The sequence below is a fragment of the Phoca vitulina genome, unplaced genomic scaffold (assembly GCF_004348235.1).
Source record: "Phoca vitulina isolate PV1807 unplaced genomic scaffold, GSC_HSeal_1.0 scaffold30, whole genome shotgun sequence".
NCBI lineage: Eukaryota > Metazoa > Chordata > Mammalia > Carnivora > Phocidae > Phoca > Phoca vitulina.
The window spans coordinates 6469046-6488945 of record NW_022589733.1 but is presented as its reverse complement, the minus strand read 5'-3'; the positions used below and the strand labels follow the sequence as shown (position 1 = coordinate 6488945).

Here is a 19900-nt window from a genome sequence, read left to right as displayed (position 1 = left end):
AGGAAGTGCCATGATTTGACATGTATTTTAAGAGTCCCTTTGGCTGCTGTAGTGAAAATAGTCTGAAAGAGGCCAAGGACAGATCATGGAGACCAATTAAGGGACTGTTGTAGTAATCCAAGCAAGAGATCACCATTGGAAGTCATGAGAAGTATTCAGCTCTGAAGGTATTTTGAAGGTAGAGCCAATAGGATTTGCTGACGGATAGGTGTAGAGTGAGATAAAAAGATGATTCAAGTTTAACTGTAAAATTTTTTAGCTTGAACAATTAGAAGGTGGTGTTGCTACTTACTACAATGAGAAAATTCAGGATTCTGGACATGTTATGTTTGAGTCGGCTAGTAGATAGGAACAGCTGAATAGGCATTTGGAGAGGACTTTGGACTTCAGGAAAGAAGTTAGAGTTGGTGATAAGATTTCGGAGTTTCTAGCAGTATAGATGGTACTCAAGTTATGTGACTGAATGAAATCTCTGATGGAATGAGTATGGATATAAAAGAGTCTGAAGACTGAGCCCTGGGGTCAGCCCCAAGTTTAGACAGGGAAGATAAGAAGGAACCAGTAAAGGGAGCTTCAGAAGGAATAGGCGGTAATATAGGACAGTACAAAGTCCTGGAATCCAAGCCAAGAGAATATTTAAATGGGACTGAAAGCTGTAAACTATCAGGGACTACGAGAGGTTAAGAAAGATCATGTATTCTGATTTAGAGTTTAATTCCTACCAACTTAATTAGATTAATTCATATTGATTATATACAATGGCCATTAAGTTGAATAACAGATCTAGTAGAATACTATTAAAAAAGGCATAAAGTATAAGTCTAGGGCATTTATACAGTTCTAACAACTGGGGACAGAATGCATTCAGTTAAAGTGATATCACAATGTTTAGTGTTTAAGAACAAGGGCTTTTGAGTCTAAGTGACCTGGGTTTATTAATCCCAGTTTTGCTGGGATTTGTTTATACCAAACTCCTATGAGACATTTATTAAAACTGTAACCCTTTTAAACATCTCTTAAACTCCCAATATTTAATTCTACCTTCTGTAAAAAAAAATGAGATTGAACTAAGTTAATCATAATCATTTTTATGATACCATACAGCTCTTAAATTCTACAAATGTATGATTGAGAAGAATAAAACACTATGGAAGGAAATCAAACTATAATCTGAGATGTCAGAGGCTTGAAAGGTACAAAGGTGATAGTTATAATAAAACTGAGGAATAACTAAAGGGTTATATAGATGCTTAATTTCATAGGAATGTAATTGTTTCAACCATAAAAGTAAGAGGGACTAAATCAAGTAATTCATCCATTTTCAGCTTTGAATAGGTAGAAAATCAGTTACAATTGGGAAGGAAAGCAGCAGAAGGATAGGCACATTAGCTTACTTCAACCTGCAGCATATCACATGACATTATCACATCATATGTTATAACGATCCTTATAAAACAAAAGAATTAGTGAAAGAAAAATAAAATATTAAGGTGCTACTGAGGCAGAATGTCAGGCAAATGAACCTATTCCAATTAAAGAGTATAACTTTGTGTGAACTGTTTTAATAATCTTGTTCATTATTTCTTAATAAAATTCTTAATCTAAAGTCCTATTACCACTCAAAACTGCAATTGGCACTTAATGCTTTCTAGACTTCAAGTTTCTGCTGGAAAATTCTTTATTGTAATGTTATCTCTTCATTTTATGATGTGTGTATTTAGCTGAAAAATAAGAAATCTCCTACTCGGTTTCCTACTAAAGAGGCCAAAGTAAAATGGAAAATGTGCCTTCCAGATACCGGGCAGAAGAAAACCACCAAATCACCAGAGCACTGGAATAATCAAGCCAAAGGGGAAAATAAGAGAGAGGTATGCTTGTATCTGCATACAAAACAAACCAAATGTGTCTACAATCAAAATCCTTTGAACATGAAAGAGAACCTATGGTTTCATCTCAAGAGGCATTTAAACCCATGGTGTTCATTGAAGATTTGAATTTTAAAAATGGAGGGAAAAAACTGGAGGATGATCAAAGAGATGGGTATTATTCTAAAAATAAATTTAATGTGTATTTAAAAGCAATTAGTAAAACAATTATTCTAGTTGAAAAATTAGGGATACAATCAAATTAGTACATCTGTATAAATCAGCATACTATATAGTGAACCAGAACGTGATCCTAATTCCTTGTCATTGTCCTCCTCAGCTACTAAAGTTTATTGTAAAATAAATATGATGAATAAAGAGATTGAACTAAGATGTACGTAGGCAAATAAAATCCATCCCAAATTTGAAAATAATGAAAGCATAATAATTGGCTTTTTCAAACCTGACCTTTCAAACAACAAACAAAATCACCAGTAACACACCTGTGAGTCCCTGAAGTACATCTCATATTGCTGTATCATCTGTCTGCTAATCAGGCTCCCATGATAAACCACAACATTAATATCAGTCCATGTACGAAATTCTCTCTCCCAGTTTGCAATAGTAGAAAGTGGAGCAATAATCAGGAAAGGTCCTCTTATACCAGTCAGAAGGATTTCGTAGAGGAATGTAATTGATTGAATGGTTTTGCCAAGACCCATTTCATCTGCTAAAATGCAGTTTCGTCTGAAATAAACAAATATATTATCCATGTATACATTGGGTTTTTCTGTACACTACAATGTTTTTAAAGATAAATATACAAAATAATCAAAGATCAAGTTAAAATACTTGCATTTATAAAAACATAAAAGTTGCTGAAGTGTAGACTAGGCATGTCATTTTGTATATATATGAAACTATAATTTTATTATAATCCTGCAGAGGGAAAACTATAGATTTCTGTAGCTCCAAAATAAAGATAACACCTGTCAGAGGTATGATTTTGTTAAAGAATGAAACGGCAGGAGTAAGGCAAACTAAATATATTATTTATTCAGGAAGCATTTATTAAATACCTTCTATATCTCAGGGAGAGTATGAGAAAATGGGATACAAAAGAAATAGAACATGTTCTCTGCCTTCCAGGGGCTTTTATCTATTAGAGAAGCAGACATGCAAATAAATAAATAAATAAATCATGCAATGTGCTATCATGGAAGCACAAACAAAGCACTGGTTTTCAACTCTGGCTGGGCATTAGAAGAGCCTAAAAGCCTGAAGGAAAGAGAGATACCCAGGGCTCTCCCCTACACATTATGTCAAAGTGTATGGAGTAGGATAAAAGCAGCTATAATTTTTTTTAAAAAGTTCCACAGATGATTATAATATATGGCCAGTTGAGAACCCTCAGGGTTAAGTTTATTACAGAAGCTCAGAGGAGTAAGTGTCCAACTCTGGCAAAAAGAGATGGTAGAAAAGGAGCTCTCTTTCGGAGAAGAGGTCAGTAATGGGTAGGATTTTGCCAGGGAGCACAGCAAAGGAGCAGAAGTGTAAAGAATACGATCATCACCTGGGAGACTCCAAACGTGGTTTTGAGATGAGGGTAAAAGTAGGGGGTATCACTAAGGTATGAAGAGGTCATAAATAAAGAACGTTGGACATCATTCTGTTATGCAACGGGAGTCACTTAAAATTTTTAAAGAACCCTGATGCAATTGTGTTTGTACTCTGAGGTTCACTCTGGCTCCACTGTGGATATTAGAAGGTGAGGTGACTAGAAGCTGGCCCACTAACTGGGAAAGTACTGCAATAATGCAGGAAACAATGGTGGGCACTTGGACTAAGGGAGGGGGTACTAAGAGGAGAGAATGGATTCCAAAGTTAATTATGACTTAGAATGATTTGGACTTTGTGACCAACCAGATACACAGGGTGTTTGATGACAGCCAGATTTCAGTAATCGTGTTATTCTTTTTTTTTTTTTAAAGTAGGCTCCATGACCCTAAGATCAAGAGTTGCATGCTCTACTGACTGAGCCAGCCAGCATCCCTTTATTGTGTTATTCTTAACCGAAATACAAAATATGTTGGAAGAACTAGTTTGGTACAGAGGAAACAGGAAACAATAAGGTTAATTTTGAATTTTGTGCTGAAAAAAGAATCCGTGAGATAGATTTTAAGGTAGCAAGAGGCAAACAGAAATATGGGCTTGGAGTTCAAGGCCTTAGAGATAAAGATACGAGACCATGAGAATGTTATTGATAAATGAAGGCACAGGGGGTGTGGAGTATGGCTTAGGAAGAACAAACCTGTACTACGAGGAGAGCAAAAGAACACCGTTAGGAGGAAAAGCAACACTGAAAGGGCAGGCAGAGGAAGGGAAACCAGCAGACCTGCAAATCACAGGGTCTGGAGAGAGTCCCACTGTGGAAGCTGCTGCGGCTGAGAATGGGGGAAAATTTACAGAAGGAGCAACCAAAACCCAAAGCAGCAGGGACACAGCAAACTAGGGCTGAAAAATACTCCGTGGATTGGGAAATAACACGTTTCAAAGATAAGACTCAAATCCAAGCAACAGGTTTAAAGCAAGCTGGAGATGAGGAAATGGGAAGAGCTCCTGTAGGCTTTCTTCCACGAAATTACAGAGGGCTCAAGGTCACTATAGAAGGAAAAACAGAACCAAGAAGAGAATGTTTTTCCTTTTCTTTCTTGTATTTTTATGAAAGGTTAGACCCAGATTTGTTCACAGAGTGAAGGGACGGAGAGCACTAGTCTTGAGATGGCTTGAAGGTCTAAGAGTGCAGGATGACAGCTGATGCAAGTGAGGCTTTGAGAAAACTGGACGAGCTGCATGTCAAGAACAAAGGTGGTACATGAGTCTTGGTTGTGGGCAGGCACCTTTTAACTTCTGGTGCATGAGGATGGCTAAGAAAAGCTAAGAATGGAGATACATTTGTCGGCCTGGCTGTGAGGGCAGGCAAGAACTTGAACAAGCTCACCTACGGGCCCTCTCTATGGAGCAGTCACATGGGGGTGAAGAGGGTAGGGTTGTGATAGACAGCCTGAGGAACGTGCTGGAAGTTTAAAACAAGCAATGTAGGCAATGGGGAAGGGCAAGCAAAACAATACTTTGTTAACTATTTTACCTGGAAGGGTCTCTTGGGAAAAATGATGGTTAACATTTAGAAAATATAAACCAGAGGAAAGACTGCCGTGTGGCGTTAACAGGTACCCGTAACTCCACATGACTGTCTCAGGACTCACAATTACTGAGTGCAACAACTCAGAAGAATCACGTGAGAAGTAAAAACATGGAAGAATGATTCTGAATAAAAAGTGTCATCAAATTTTTCTGTTATTACTAATCATAATGCCTTTGCTTGCTCTTTTGCGTATGCCACTATACTTTCTCAACTGTGGGTCCATTTTTCACTTCTTTTGCAATTATCTTTTCACTGCAAAAAAGTGAGCTAATGTTCCACCCAGCACTTTGAACTTGGAAAATAAATAATTAATAGCATAAATTCATTACTAGATTCTTATATTTTGATTTCTATTCCTCATCAACTGCTGACAATCTGCTTTGCTGAAGACTTAAATAATAGACCTACTTAATTCTTACTGATATAATTGCTCACACTTTACTAACTAGATTCAATTACTGGCAGATAGCAGTATAAGTTGATAAGTTGAAAAATATTCTGTAACATAACAGATGTTTTATGATGGTAAGAAAGGTATTTCAAATTTTATTATTAATCATCGTATCAACTTTCTTCTATTCTGACTGGCATAATTTAAATGAAGCAGTTGAAGTCAAAATCCTAAATTATAATTTACACATCTTCCTGAGGTAACCTCACTTTCAATAAGAAAGACTCCATGACAGTAATAATATAGCAACATCAGTACCTATTTTACTTAACATATTTTGACACACATAAAAAAACAACACACTAAACTTTTTTCTATTAAGATATATTACATACCTATTGTACCAATTGAATAAGAGCCAGTTGAGTCCTTCCAGTTGATATTCCCTGAGTTGATTGCCATTTTTATATTCCCTGGATTGATCAATTTTTTTCCAAATATTAGCGGGAGGACGATCCTTTGTGGAAAAACAAAGAATGGTGTATTTCAGGTTTTTTAATCTTCCATACATCTCATACATGGTAAAAGCATTACTTTTAAAAATAATTATAGAGGCATAACATTATATGGTGTTATGATGATATTTTTCAAACATCTAAAGACCAAATTAGTTATGCACAAACTCTTCCAGAAAATTGAAGAAGGCAGCATACGTTCTAACTCATTCCATGTAGCCCAGGCGCTAAAATCAAAGATACTACAAAAAAAAAACCCAAACAAACCAAAAACCCACTATACACCAAATCCCTAATGAATGCAGATGCAAAGATTCATAACAAAATTTTAGCAAATGGAATCCAATATATGAAAAGGATAATCTATCATGACCAAGTAGATCTTTCCCAGGAATGGAAGGTTGTTGAAATTTGAAAATTAATCAATGTTGATCAATAGACTAAAAAACCCAAAAATATGATAATCTCAATAGATGCAGAAAAGGGATTTAAAAACTTCAATACCTATTCCTAATAAAAATTCTCGTTAAATTTTTGATAGAAGGGAACCTCCTCAGCCTGATAAGGTACATCTATGAAAAGAGCCAAAGCTAACATCATATTTAATGGTTAAAGACTGAATGTTTTCTCCTAAAAATTGGGGAAAAGGCAAGCATGTCCATTGTCACCACTTCTATTCAACATTGTACTGCAGATTCTAAGAAGTGCAATAAAGAAAAAGAAATAAAAGACACTAAGATTGGAAAGGAAAAAGTAAAACTATTTTAATTCATAGAAGACATTATTTGTGTATGTGGAAAATCCTGTAGATTCTACAACAAAGATAAGTGATTTTAGCAAAGTTGCATGATACAAGATCAATATATAGAAAATTCTATATTGTAGAAAAAATTATAAACAAATTTAAAAAGATAATATCATCTTTCATCTATCTTTCATCTATCATGCATAACAGCATCCAAAATATGAACTATTTAGGAATATATCTCACAGAAGTTGTATAAGACTGGTATATTTAAAACTACACAACACTGCTGAGAGAAATTAAAGAACGCCTCAACAAATGGACTTTAATGGACTCAAAGACTCAACATTGTTATTAATTCTTCCCAACTGAACAACAGATTCAACATAACTCAACCAAAATCCCAGCAATGTTTTTGTAGAAATTGACATGCTGATTCTAAAACCATATGGAAATGCAATAAATCAGAAATATCCAAAACAACTTAAAAAAAGAGTAAAGTTGGAGGATTTATACTGATTTCAAGACTTGTAATTACAGAATCAAGACTGGGTAGAATTGGTTTAAAGATAACAAACAGATCAGTGGAACAGAATAGAGGGTTCGAAAATATACCCACATGTATTAACTCAATTGATTTTTGACAAAGTAGGAAAGGCAATTCAGTGGAGTAAAGGTAGTTTTTTCTTTTTATCAAAAAACTGGTGCTAGAACAATTGGATGCCCATAAGCAAAAAATGAACTTTGATTCATACATGTACTATATACAAAAATTAACTCAAAATGCATTGTAGACCTAAATGTTACCTAAAACTAAAAAACTTCTGGCAAAGATTTCTTAGCTATAGCACCAAAAGTATGATCCATAAGGAAAAGCCAGATAAACTGGACTTCATCAAAATGAGGAACTTTTGTTCTTTTACACTGTTAAGATAGTGAGAAGACAAGTCACAGACTTGGAGAAAACATTTGCAAATCATGTATCTGATAAAGGACTTGCATCTAGAACACATAAATAATTCTTAGAGCTCAATAATAAGAAGGCAAACAAGCCAATAAAAATAGGTAAAATATATGAATTGGTACTTTATTAAAGAAGATACACTAATGGCAAATAAGCACATGAAAAGATTCTCAACATCATTAATCAGTAGGAAATGCAAATGAAAACCACAATGTTATACCATTATATACATATTAGAATTGCTAAGATTAAAAACACTGTGTTCCAAGTGTTGACAAGGATGTGAAGCAACTAGGACTCTTATACAATGCTGTTGGGAATGTAATATGGTATGACCAATTGTAAAAAGTCTGGCAGTTTCTTTTTCTTTTTCTAAAGATTTTATTTATTTATTTGACAGAGAGAGACACAGTGAAAGAGGGAACACAAGCAGGGGGATTGGGAGAGGAAGAGCAGGGGGCCTGATGCGGGGCTCGATCCCAGGACCCTGGACCATGACCCGAGCCAAAGGCAGATGCTTAACGACTGAGCCACCCAGGCACCCCACGTTTGGCAGTTTCTTAAAAAATTAAACATATATGTAACATATGACCCAGCCATTTTACTCATAGGTATTTACTGAAGAGAAATGAAAGCACATGTCTAGACAAAGATTTGTATACTAATGTTCATAAACTTTCTTTCTTTTTTTTTTTAAGATTTATTTATTTGAGAGAGAGAAAGAGAGGAAGAGCACACAGAGGGAGATATCCCACAGTTTGTTTACCCATTCACCTATTGATGAATACGTATACTGGCTATTAGAAATAAAATTATTATGGGGGCGCCTGGGTGGCTCAGTCAGTTAAACGTCTGCCTTTGGCTCAGGTCATGATCCCAGGGTCCTGGGATCGAGCCCCACATCTGGCTTCCTGCTCAGTGGGGAGCCTGCTTCTCCTTCTCACTGCTGCTCTCCCTGCTTGTGCGCTCTGTCAAATAAAATCTTTAAAGAAAAAAAACCAAAAAAACAAAATATGATCTATTCCATGAACAATTTTACTTCATTCCTTCTCTTCTGTTGCATCTCCACATTTTTCATGGCAGCCCTTCCTCACTGATGCTAATGGAAAAGTGATCTGCTCCTGCTTTTTCATGTATAAATTCCGTCGTTAGTGAAGTAAGAAATTTCTGTGGCCAAATTACATTTGAAAGAGGACAGGACAAAATATTTAATAAAATCATAACAGGTCTCCTCATGGTGAATCTCTTTTGGTTGGCTCCCCAAAACTGGATTCACATGACAATAATCCTATGTCTTAGGATTGAAAGTAAACAATTTGAGGAATTGAAAGTAAAAATTTATATAATTATCAGCAATATCACAACTTGCCATAGCCTTCTAGAATTCTATAGTTTCTGTACTAGAAAAGTCAATAATTTACTTTTTATTATTTGACCAGGGAAGAGATATGCATGTAGTCAATTTAAAAAAAAAAAATCAACATACTGAATTTATGTAGGCTTTTAACAATATTTCATATAAAAGGTTTTTCTAAAATAAAGCTACTATGGATGGAGATGAACTATTTAGTTATGGAGAATTAACTGGTTTATAGAAAAGAAGGACAATGTGGGTATAATAAGGATTTTTCCTTATTATAGATATTGAGAATTAATAACTCCACCTCGAGCTGAAACTGATATTCTTGGTATTTTTATAAATGACCTGAGAGAAACAGTTGTGGGAAACTCTTAAATTCAGAGATGAGGCAGAAGCATTTGCAAGGGGCGCCTGGGCGGCTCAGTTGGTTAAGCGACTGCCTTCAGCTCAGGTCATGATCCCGGAGTCCTGGGATCGAGTCCCACGTCGGGCTCCCAGCTCAGCGGGGAGCCTGCTTCTCCCTCTGACCCTCTCCCCTCTCATGCTGTTGCTCTGTCTGTCTCTCTCTCTCTCAAATAAATAAATAAATAAATCTTAAAAAAAAAAAAAAGAAGCATTTGCAAATTGTCGAGGGAAATTTGAAGGAAATACTCATCAAAATTATAAATGCACAAAAAGAATGAGATCTTGCCATTTGCAACGACATGGATGGAACTGGAGGGTGTTACGCTGAGCAAAGTAAGTCAATCAGAGAAAGACATGTATCATATGACCTCACTGATATGAGGAATTCTTAATCTCAGGAAACAAACTGAGGGTTGCTGGAGTGCTGGGGGGGTGGGAGAGATGGGTGATAGACATTGGGGAGGGTATGTGCTATGGTGAGCGCTGTGAATTGTGCAAGACTGTTGAATCACAGATCTGTACCTCTGAAACAAATAATACAATATATGTTAAAAAAAAAAGAAGAAGAAGAAGATAGCAGGAGGGGAAGAATGAAGGGGGGGAAATCGGAGGGGGAGACGAACCATGAGAGACGATGGACTCTGAAAAACAAACTGAGGGTTCTAGAGGGGAGGGGGGTGGGAGGATGGGTTAGCCTGGTGATGGGTATTAAAGAGGGCACGTTCTGCATGGAGCATTGGGTGTTATGCACAAACAATGAATCATGGAACACTACATCAAAAACTAATGATGTAATGTATGGTGATTAACATAACAATAAAAAATTAAAAAAAAATAAATGCACATATGCTCTGACCAAATGATTACACTTCTGATTTGTCTTACAGATACTTGTACATGGACTCAATGTTCAATGTAGCATAGTTTATGACAAAAAAAAACAAAACAAAACTGGAATAGCCTCTAATGGAGGAATAGTTAAATTAACATACATAAGATACTATGTAGCAAGTTTTAAAATACAGTATTCATTGTACACCAAAAGCAAAATTAAAAATGCAAAGATTACATTAAACCTGTTGGATAAAAGAAGTGCTAAAATTTTATGAAGTTGTCTAAGATATGGTTCTTACCAAATGTCTTGTGTCAGGCCTTGAAGCTTGTAACTGTTCAAACTCTTCTATTTTTGCAAGATCTACATCTTCTTTTAGTTCCCATGTACTATCTTCATATGGTAATGAGCACCACTTTACTAAGTAGTAAATAACAGGCTGTAAAAAAGAAAAATTTTTTTTCCATTTTACTATTTTGAAAAAGAGAACTTAGAAACAGTTTAAATATGCTTAACCTACATCAATAAAAACTAACGAAACATTTTCCAGTGTTTTTTAGGTCATCAATTTTTAAAAAGGAGTTAAATTTTAACATTTGGAAAGTTTTAGGTTTTTCCTAATTAAAAAAAAATTTTTCCCCTAAATATTTACCTCACCAGTATCTTTATCTTCACAAAAAGAGACTTCTAACACTCTGTCTACTTCAACGTAGTCTGGGTTAAATGGTTCCTCTTCCATCTAAAATTAAAAAGTAACTTAAGTGATAATTGACAAAGAAGTAGAAAGATAAAAGTGAAATAAACACAAATTTACTAGCTATTTTCTAAAACAGAAGCTTGATTTCAATTAAATTTTCAATAAATGGGACACTTCCATTTTAATTTCCAAAAGATATCTAAGATACGTGTCTATATTATGAATCACCACGTTATGTGTAATAAAACCAACTGAATAACACTAAGAAATAAGATACCTCAGAGAAGTGACTCACTCTAGAAGATACATTCTTTAAAATTTTCCTAGAAGAGCCTCTGTATCTTTCTTGTGCCACTTTCCTCAGGTCTACGTGTTGAAGACCAATCACCCCACCTGCAGGCTCATCTCTCATCTCTCAGCTGCATCAAGCATTCTTTTTTTAAAAATTGTATTTATTTATTTGAAAGAGAGAGAGAGCACAAGCAGGGTGAGGGGCAGAGGGAAAGGGAAAAGCCGACTCCCCGCTGAGCAGGGAGCCCAATGCGGGGCTCGATCCCAGAGTTCTAGGATCACGACCTAGCCAAAGGCAGACACTTAACAGACTGAGGCACCCAGGAGCCCCTCTATCAAACATTCTTTATCTACTGATGATTCTTGTGCTCAGGACCCAGTTACTTCAATGGATGCAAACTCTATCTGAGCTACCTCAAACTAGACTCACTTACTCTTCAACCTGTGCTTCTTTCCTATAGTTTCCTACTGGGTTAATGGTAACATAGCACCCCTTCCACACTTTACTCCCAGTTACCCAAGTCAGAAATGGAGAAGTCAGCTCAGATTCCTTCTCTTTTTTCTTTATCTTCCCCATCTAATAAGTCATCAATTCTTACAGATTCTGCCTTCAACTGCAACTCAAATTGGTTCCCCTTTCCTCTTCCTCACTGCTTCATCACTTCTTACTTGGACCTTAAACAACCTCCTAACTAGTCTTCGACTACCTTCCTGCCTCCCTTTAGTCCATTTTCACATCGACCCTAGAGTGATGTTTCTCAAATATAAATCTTACCTATTGCTCCCTTGCTTCAAATCCTTCACGGACCCTCCCTTGTTTGGGGATCAGGCCCACATTGGTTTTTGCGGAATAAAGAGGATCCTACCTTGTCCTCCAGCCTCATCTCCTATCACGTGGCACAGCCGTACCCCAGATTTCATGCTTCCAAAGTACAAAACACAGGCTTTTCAAACTCCATGTTATGGCACACCTCCATGTTTTTATACTCCTTCTTCTCTCTTCTGAACAGACTGCTGTTCCTTCTCTTGTCTGCCTGGCTGCTTCCTATTCATTCCTGAACGCCTCACTTTCAATAGCCCTTCTCTGCTATCTCTGCTGCCTCTCCTCCTCTGCTTAACCTCTAAATACTGTAATGCTTCACGGTTCTGTCTTTAGTTCTCTTCACTGTCTCAAATCCTTCCCGAACGAGAATATCATCTCAGGATCTCTTGATAACAAAGAGCACTGCCCAACAGAAAGAGGAAAGGGGAACCAATTTGAGTTGCAGTTGTAACTTCCATCTGTCACGGCACAGCACCATACAGCACTATTGCAATACCACTGACTATATTCCCTATACTATATGTTTTATTTTCCTACATACATTTTAATAAGATTCCCTAAATGTTCATATTTTACCATGTTGGCTTTGTCACTCACATTCATTCTCCCTCTGCCTCTGTCCTCCTCTCTCTCTTTCCCTGCCTTTCTCCCATGTGCTGAGCACAGTATAATATACAGACTAGTGGAATCACTATGTTGTACACCTGAAACTAATGTAACACTGTGTGTCAACTATACTTCAATAATATATATATATATATATATATATATATATAGGAATTCATTGTACTATTTTTGCAACTTAGATTTTTCAAAATAAAAACTCTAAAAAATCTTCAAATTAGAAAGTTAAAAAAATTTAGATAAATCTAAAACTGCTCTAAAACAAGCTTATTAAAAGGAAAAAGAAAAAAATTTAGAGTAGAAAAGGACATCAGCTAATTGGTAAGGCCTTTAAAATGAATTATGCCTAAGATGGTTTGTTCCTACATACACAAACCTGGCATAGAAAATATGCAATGTATTTCACGTACTGAAAAATCTTAAGTTTCCATTTATTTGCTACATTACCATTTCCATTACTTGTATAACTTTGCTGATACAATTCTCTGAGATATTAACCCACTCATATTCAACTCTAAGTTGAATTAGCATGTATTTCATGCTAATTTAAAAATACAAGAGTTATCTACCACTCCGAATTATCAGTGCTCCTGTTTCAGCTAGTTTCCAAGCTAAATTTGGTGAGAGAAAATTACTATATGTAGATGCATTTGTGTTCAAATATCAAACTTGGAAGCCTAAGAATTAAAATGAATAATATTTAAAATTTGATAAATACTGCATGTGTTCAGAGTTCAACACATAATAGTTTCATTTATTTCTTTTTCTTACATCTGCAAAAAAATGTGCTCTTTGTGCTTGTCTCAATTTGAATCGTTTGATTTTCTGCTGGATCCTTTTATCTTTCAAAAGCTGCTGTTCTGTGGCCCACTCACAGTGAAGATAGGAGCTAAAATTTTTATAAAAGCAATATATTAGAATGACATAGAAAAACATGTTTTGGTGTTTTAAGATTTATTTTTATTCACAGCATCCAATACAGAATATTCAACTTTATGTAAATAGGTAGCTCATCATTTCATTTAATGGCAACAGACTCCATACAATTTCTAAAGCCACTGTGGTCACTATATCCTAAGAAGACTGCAGTATAAAGGTGTGCCATTTGCCACATAGAAACAGAATGATAAACCAAGTCATAAAGGTAATGAGATGTGATTTATCATTTATTTCCTCATTGTAACAGTTTTGTCATGATCAGACAGCTAACTTGTTTTGAAACCAATGTAATTTTATTTAAAACACTTTTTCACCTAAGTATAGAAAAAACTTGAATAATATGAAAAGTTCAACAATATAAATATAATAAGTAATTTCTATAATTTGTAAAAGAATATTTTATAAAGATTCCTGCATTTTGATGTTAATAATTAACATTTCCTGAAAAAAATTCACTTAAATTTTACCACAAAAAGTTTTGAACTAATAAAACATTTTAAAATTCAGGTAAAATAAAAAAATAATTTAACTTAATATTTTTAAATATATTAATTTATATAAAAATCAGCATTTTCTAACTTAGATACTTACTAATTCTTGTATTTTACAAAAAATTCTTCTGTATCAATCATCACTCCAGGTGATACCTAAGAAAATAAAATCAATACTTAGGACTTTAATAATCAGGCCATGGACTATAAAGGGTAAAATGTAATGTGCAATTACTTACTTCCTTTTTTACAGTTCTAGAAGATAGTATTTTGTCTACAATTGCAGCATCTTCTTCACTTGGATTCTCCTATGGGATGGAGGAAAGAAGATACAATGTCACATTCTAAAAATTCCTTTAGTTGCCACTTTGTATGTTTATGAACACACTAAAATTCAGTTTATTTAGCACATGTGTCAGGCACTGTGTTAAATGTTAGGAATATAAAAATGGAAAAAGAAATCATTGCTGCTATTGTCCTTGTCATCATCTGCATCATCATTATCATGGTAAACATACTGTGCTTCTTAATGGGCTCAGCATTATTGTCAGCAGTTTACATACATTAACTAATTTAATCCTTGCAACTACACTACGCCACTGTCATCTCTCCACTGTACAGATTAGGAAGCTCAGGCACAGAGAACTAAGTACTTGCCCAAGGTGTCAGATCACTCAGTCGGCAGATGAGTGGTTGGTTCACAATCCAAATAAGGAAGATTAAAAGAGGAAAATGCATAATCAAAGACAGAGAGTGCGCCTATGTTCAGAAGGTCAGAGGATTCAGTGCTTGTAAAGAAGTGGCTGGAGATAAGGCCAAAAAAAAATCATACAAAGGGCTTTATATGATGTGCTAAGAAGGCATCATTATTTTTTGTGAGACTTAGGAAGCTATAAGAGGAGCTTTAAGTAGAAAGTACTATGATCAGGCCTGTAATTTAGAAATATTCTGCAGAAAGTATAGAATCTGGAGGAGTTTCAGAAATATCTATTTAGGGGGTGAAAAACGTGGTGATAAACCGGATGAAGAAGCAAAGGAAGAAAACAGAGAGGATGAATTCCTAGGTTTCTGATCTGAATAATTACTGGTTCTATTAACTACAACAGGGAATCCAGGAGGAAAAGCTGGAGTAGGTTTTAGGAGGAAAGATAATAAAAGTATTTTAAAGAAAATATGTTGGTTTCAAGTGATTTATAGTCATAATTCCAAATCTGTCTTACCACAAATAATTGTAAAGGCTGTTCACCAGGTAAAGGAGCTGAATTCTTTTTTATTTTCATAGAACCTTTAACCTCTTCTTCAGATTGTTTCCCTTCTGCATCTTCCGCATATTTTTTTCTTTTAATTTGACGATTTGATCTTCTTTTCTGCAATGAACCATAAGGATCATATTTATATGATAGATTTTAAAGGAAAGATTTTTAATTACTTTTAGTGTGGCAATTTTGTACATTTCTGAAATTGTATTCGACACTCATCTTTTCTCATTTTTCCTTTTAATTAAAGGAAGATTGTAACTTGCCCTTTGTCACAGGCTTAGAATCCTGTTTTACTTCCTAAGGTTTCAAATAACAAAGATTAGTAATACCTTTATTACTTTTCTTTAGAAATTGTTAGGAATAAAAAGATTTATTTTATTTAACTGTTTCACAGCTTGGGCAAAACCTATTTTATTAGTAATATGTTTATTGTTTTATTACTTCTCTTTAGAAACTATCGTTCAGAAGAGTAAAACATGTTTTATTTAGCTATTTCACACTTGGGGCAACACATATTTTAAACTGTTAATACTTTCAGTTTCTGCCCCAAACCTAAAAAGTGCATCAGATGAATACTGGTTAAATAATTAATCGGGGACATAAAACTAGAAGAATAAATCAAACAATATTTACCACAAAATCCATGAACTTGTGTTGAAAACAGAATAAAACAAAAGAATATAAAATGTTTTAAAAGAGATACACAAAATAATCAAGTAAATCTACCAAATAATTAAATGTGTATGAAAGAAGAACCAGTGTTTTACTAACTTTACTAGCTTCCCTTAAAAATAAAGAACATCACTCTTAAAACCAGAAGTAAGCCTTTTGAAAAGTATTACATGTAGTACCGTAATTTTAAAATAAACTAAGTGATTTTAAATCAGGTATCAAATACACATGGCTTTACTTACCACCCTAAAGATCTAATATTTGATGTTCCCCACTATAAAATCAAAATCTCACGTTGGCTTGACAACTTCAGAGGACTTAGGTTTGCTTTTTTCCACCTCTTTAAAATCTCATGAGTGGAGGAGTCTTAGCCAACTTTTCTATTGCTCAATATTTGGTAAATCAACCCCTTCTTCCTTTCTCTATGCCATTTTCTTTTACATATTTAGTAACTCCCATGACATTCCCCCATAATGTGACCTGAAAATAACCCATGTATTCTCCTTTTGGTTTCTGCCAGTACCCTCAATTTGGCAGGCCTTTCCTATTTCCATGACAAAGATGGCCCCATCAGTGCAGCAGGCTGGGGGGAAACTGTTCTCGGCACCCAAAAAGTCGCAATGGCCTTTAGTGTGCCTTTGCCTCTTTCTCTTGAGTTGTGGAATATTGAGAGAAAGAAAGACACTAATATGGTAAGTTAGCTCAGCCAAATAGAGTAGATAACTTCATGGCTCAATTAGGATGGGTCTCATCATCTCTTGGCCATGAAGACATTTACATTTTCAAAACTCAAAGTAACACTTTTGTTAATATGGGAGACCGGGAAGGTGGCATATAAAAGTTATAATAAAAGGACTCGTAGAAAACCAAATTTTCCCACATCCTATTTTGAAAAAAATATGTAATATTTATTATTACTTGAGAGAAAAAGTCTATGGATCTCTAGTCTAATACAAGGCTAAAGGAATATTTAGAGGTCTACAACAGGCATCATATGGCTCTGAATATTCAAGAATAGTTTAAATTAATAAACCAACTGATATTTATTATTCTAACAATAACATGTATTACCAATGTTATGTCTCACTGGGCACAAATCTTTTTTTTTTTTTTAAAGATTTTATTTATTTATGTCAGAGAGAGAGAGAGAGAGAGCCCAAGCAGGGGCAGCAGGCAGAGGGAAAGGGAGAAGCAGGCTCTCCACTGAGCAGGGAGCCCGATGCGCAGGGAGCCCGATGCGGGGCTGGATCCCAGAACCCTGGGATCATGACCTGAGCCCAAGGCAGACGCTTAATGACCGAGCCACACAGGCGCCCCTGGGCACAAATCTTCTAAATAATGAAGTTTAAGAATAATTCAGTATACTTTTAGAAGATTCTGTTTGATGTTTTCAGCATTTAAGTTTCCTTTCTGGTCATTTAGGCATCTATTAGCTCTTTGAAATGCCTCACTTAGGTCTTTAGTAAATTGTAAATGAGTGGCCTGAAAGAATCCTTTGAACTCTCAAAAGTGCAAATTTAGTTGATTCTTCACAAGATAAAATGAGAGCAATAAATTTGTAAACTGCACACTCATGAAGACTTTATCAGTCTAAAAGATTAATTAAAAAGTCCGAGTTATATGATTATAGCTGGAATATTATAAGATTATTATAGATATTATAAGATTATAGCTGGAATCATTACAGTGGAATAAATTATATTCTACTAGAGTACCCAGTTACACATCAGGCAGAGCCAAATGAGGTGCCACTCTCATCAAATTATCTTTCTCTGTCATGTAATATCACTACTACTTTAAAAATATAAAAACTAATTTGGTGTACCCATTTTTGGCTAATGTGCTTTTTTCTGGCTTTCTTTCTCTTAATGTTTTCAAAGCACAATTTAAAATAGTGACAAATTCTTTCTTCGAATTTTTTCCAGCTTTTTTTCTTCTGTCTTACAGGCTTCAACAGATCAGTCCACAACACTTCACATAAGCGGTCAGAAATACACTCATAAATGACTAATATTTTGTTATGATAACATGTTGTTTCCTATAATAATCCTAATATAATGTGCTGCGTTTGTTTTTTTTAATGAAGTCTGCAAATACAGTCAGACTACTGAAGTACTGTGTATTAAGATTAAAGGTAAAAAATTAAATATCACATTCAGATTTTTAGATTTCCACCTGACTCCAAGCCTGAAACTTAAATTATTTTTTCAGCCTTCAAATCTTGATAGTCCCTGGTGGTTGAAAGCTACACGGACCTCTCCATCATTGATATGGTACATTTAAATATATCAGTAAAACAGATTTATAATCGTTTACTAGAAAATATTTCTTTTCTTCTTCACCTATATTTTAGTGTTAAAGCAACATGCCTATCAAAGCAACCTAATACTACGAGGAAAGGTATGGAAGAAATGTGCATGTTAACCTATTCTACCATTTCATTGTTTGGTAATTACAAGATGGAAAAATGGCCAGCCTTATGCTAGTAAAAATTAAACTGAATTTTCTCATGGTGAATAAGGTAACTGTAAGTCTGCCTCAGTGAAGGATAACATGTGAAGAAAAAGCCAGGCCATATAATATTAGGAGCTCAGTCACTGCCCTTACCTCAACTCTTGCAGCAGCCCAGGAGCCTTGAGCCACTACTCTCCCATTGGATAAGAAGCTGCATAAGGAAGAAGAAAGGCCATTCAGGGGCTTTCTGGCCCCATAATTCAACAACTGCCACCACCCATAACGGCCTAGAGTTGTACTTTAATTATTAGAGAGCAGAGGGTGGCCTGAATTATTATGACCTTCCCTATATATATATATATATATATATATTTTTTTTTTTTTTTTTTAACTTCACAAGGTTATTTTGAATATCCACCTATTAAAAAAAAGGCAAAATGCACAGTATGCTTGTCTACATTAGGGGATTTTAAATATAATTGGTTATCTTTTCTTTGACAGAAGCAGACCAAAGGAATTATCTCTAGTAATGATTCAATCCATTTGCTCTATCACTGTATGTGATTCTAAAACTTAGGATCTCCATCATTAAGTTCAGTTCAAAGCACTATATAAGTACAGGATAATATCACTAGCTATTTCTCCATGCTAAAAGCCATCAGGGACTCTGGACTGTTATTAACCTCTCTGGGGTTTGGTTTCACTATCTGAAAAATGAGGGGTTTAGAGAGGATATGTAAGTTTCCTCCCAGGTCCAACATTCTATGGCAATACTATTAGAAGCATATTGTCATAATGCTGTCTTCAAGTTCTACCATATAATAAAATGTAGTTTTATTACTGAACTAGGGTATAAATAACCATAAAGCAGGTTTAGGCTACCTAGATAATTCTATCAGTGCTTCATTTCTCAGAAAAAAATGTAATACTCACTTGAGAGTCTTCCTCTCTGCATGCATGTTGTGACGTCTGCTCTGAATCAGACAGCTCATCTGAAGACTCATTCTTTCTTTTTTGTTTCTTACCCAATGTAATAATGAGTTTGCTGTTTCAAGAGGAAAAGAGTAAACAGTATGAACTCTGCCTTTTTCCATTTGTGGTCATATTAAGATTGCCATGATAAACATTTTTCCATTTCATATCACATGAATGTTCAACCAAAGAGGATAATTATCATGAAATCCATAATGACATTTTCAAGACAAAAACTGCATTCTAATGGAACAAAATACAAACCAGTATTACAGTTAACATACTTTTAAGCACAGAAAGGCAGTCAAGTTCTATCACTTGTTTCTCAGGCTCAAAATTATTTTTCATGGGAAAAAATGTCAGGTGATATAACTGTATTTAGTAATTAAAATAATT

At 35.0% G+C, this 19900-nt stretch overlaps 1 protein-coding gene across 14 annotated transcripts in view; it reads right to left on the bottom strand.

Annotated features, from left to right (window-relative positions):
- Positions 1–19900, bottom strand: part of CHD9 (chromodomain helicase DNA binding protein 9) — a 217198-nt gene that overhangs the window by 65441 nt on the left and 131857 nt on the right. For 13 of the 14 annotated variants that reach the window (XM_032424383.1, XM_032424391.1, XM_032424393.1 and 10 more), the window contains 9 exons: positions 19466–19577; positions 15368–15514; positions 14387–14455; positions 14248–14303; positions 13489–13606; positions 10935–11021; positions 10584–10721; positions 5857–5978; positions 2369–2612 (listed from right to left, as the gene is read on the bottom strand). In XM_032424383.1, coding sequence (XP_032280274.1) covers positions 2369–2612; positions 5857–5978; positions 10584–10721; positions 10935–11021; positions 13489–13606; positions 14248–14303; positions 14387–14455; positions 15368–15514; positions 19466–19577 — 1093 coding nt within the window. Of the gene's footprint in view, positions 1–2368; positions 2613–5856; positions 5979–10583; positions 10722–10934; positions 11022–13488; positions 13607–14247; positions 14304–14386; positions 14456–15367; positions 15515–18685; positions 18744–19465; positions 19578–19900 lie in introns of those variants that run through there. The other variant, XM_032424399.1, reaches the window with a different exon arrangement.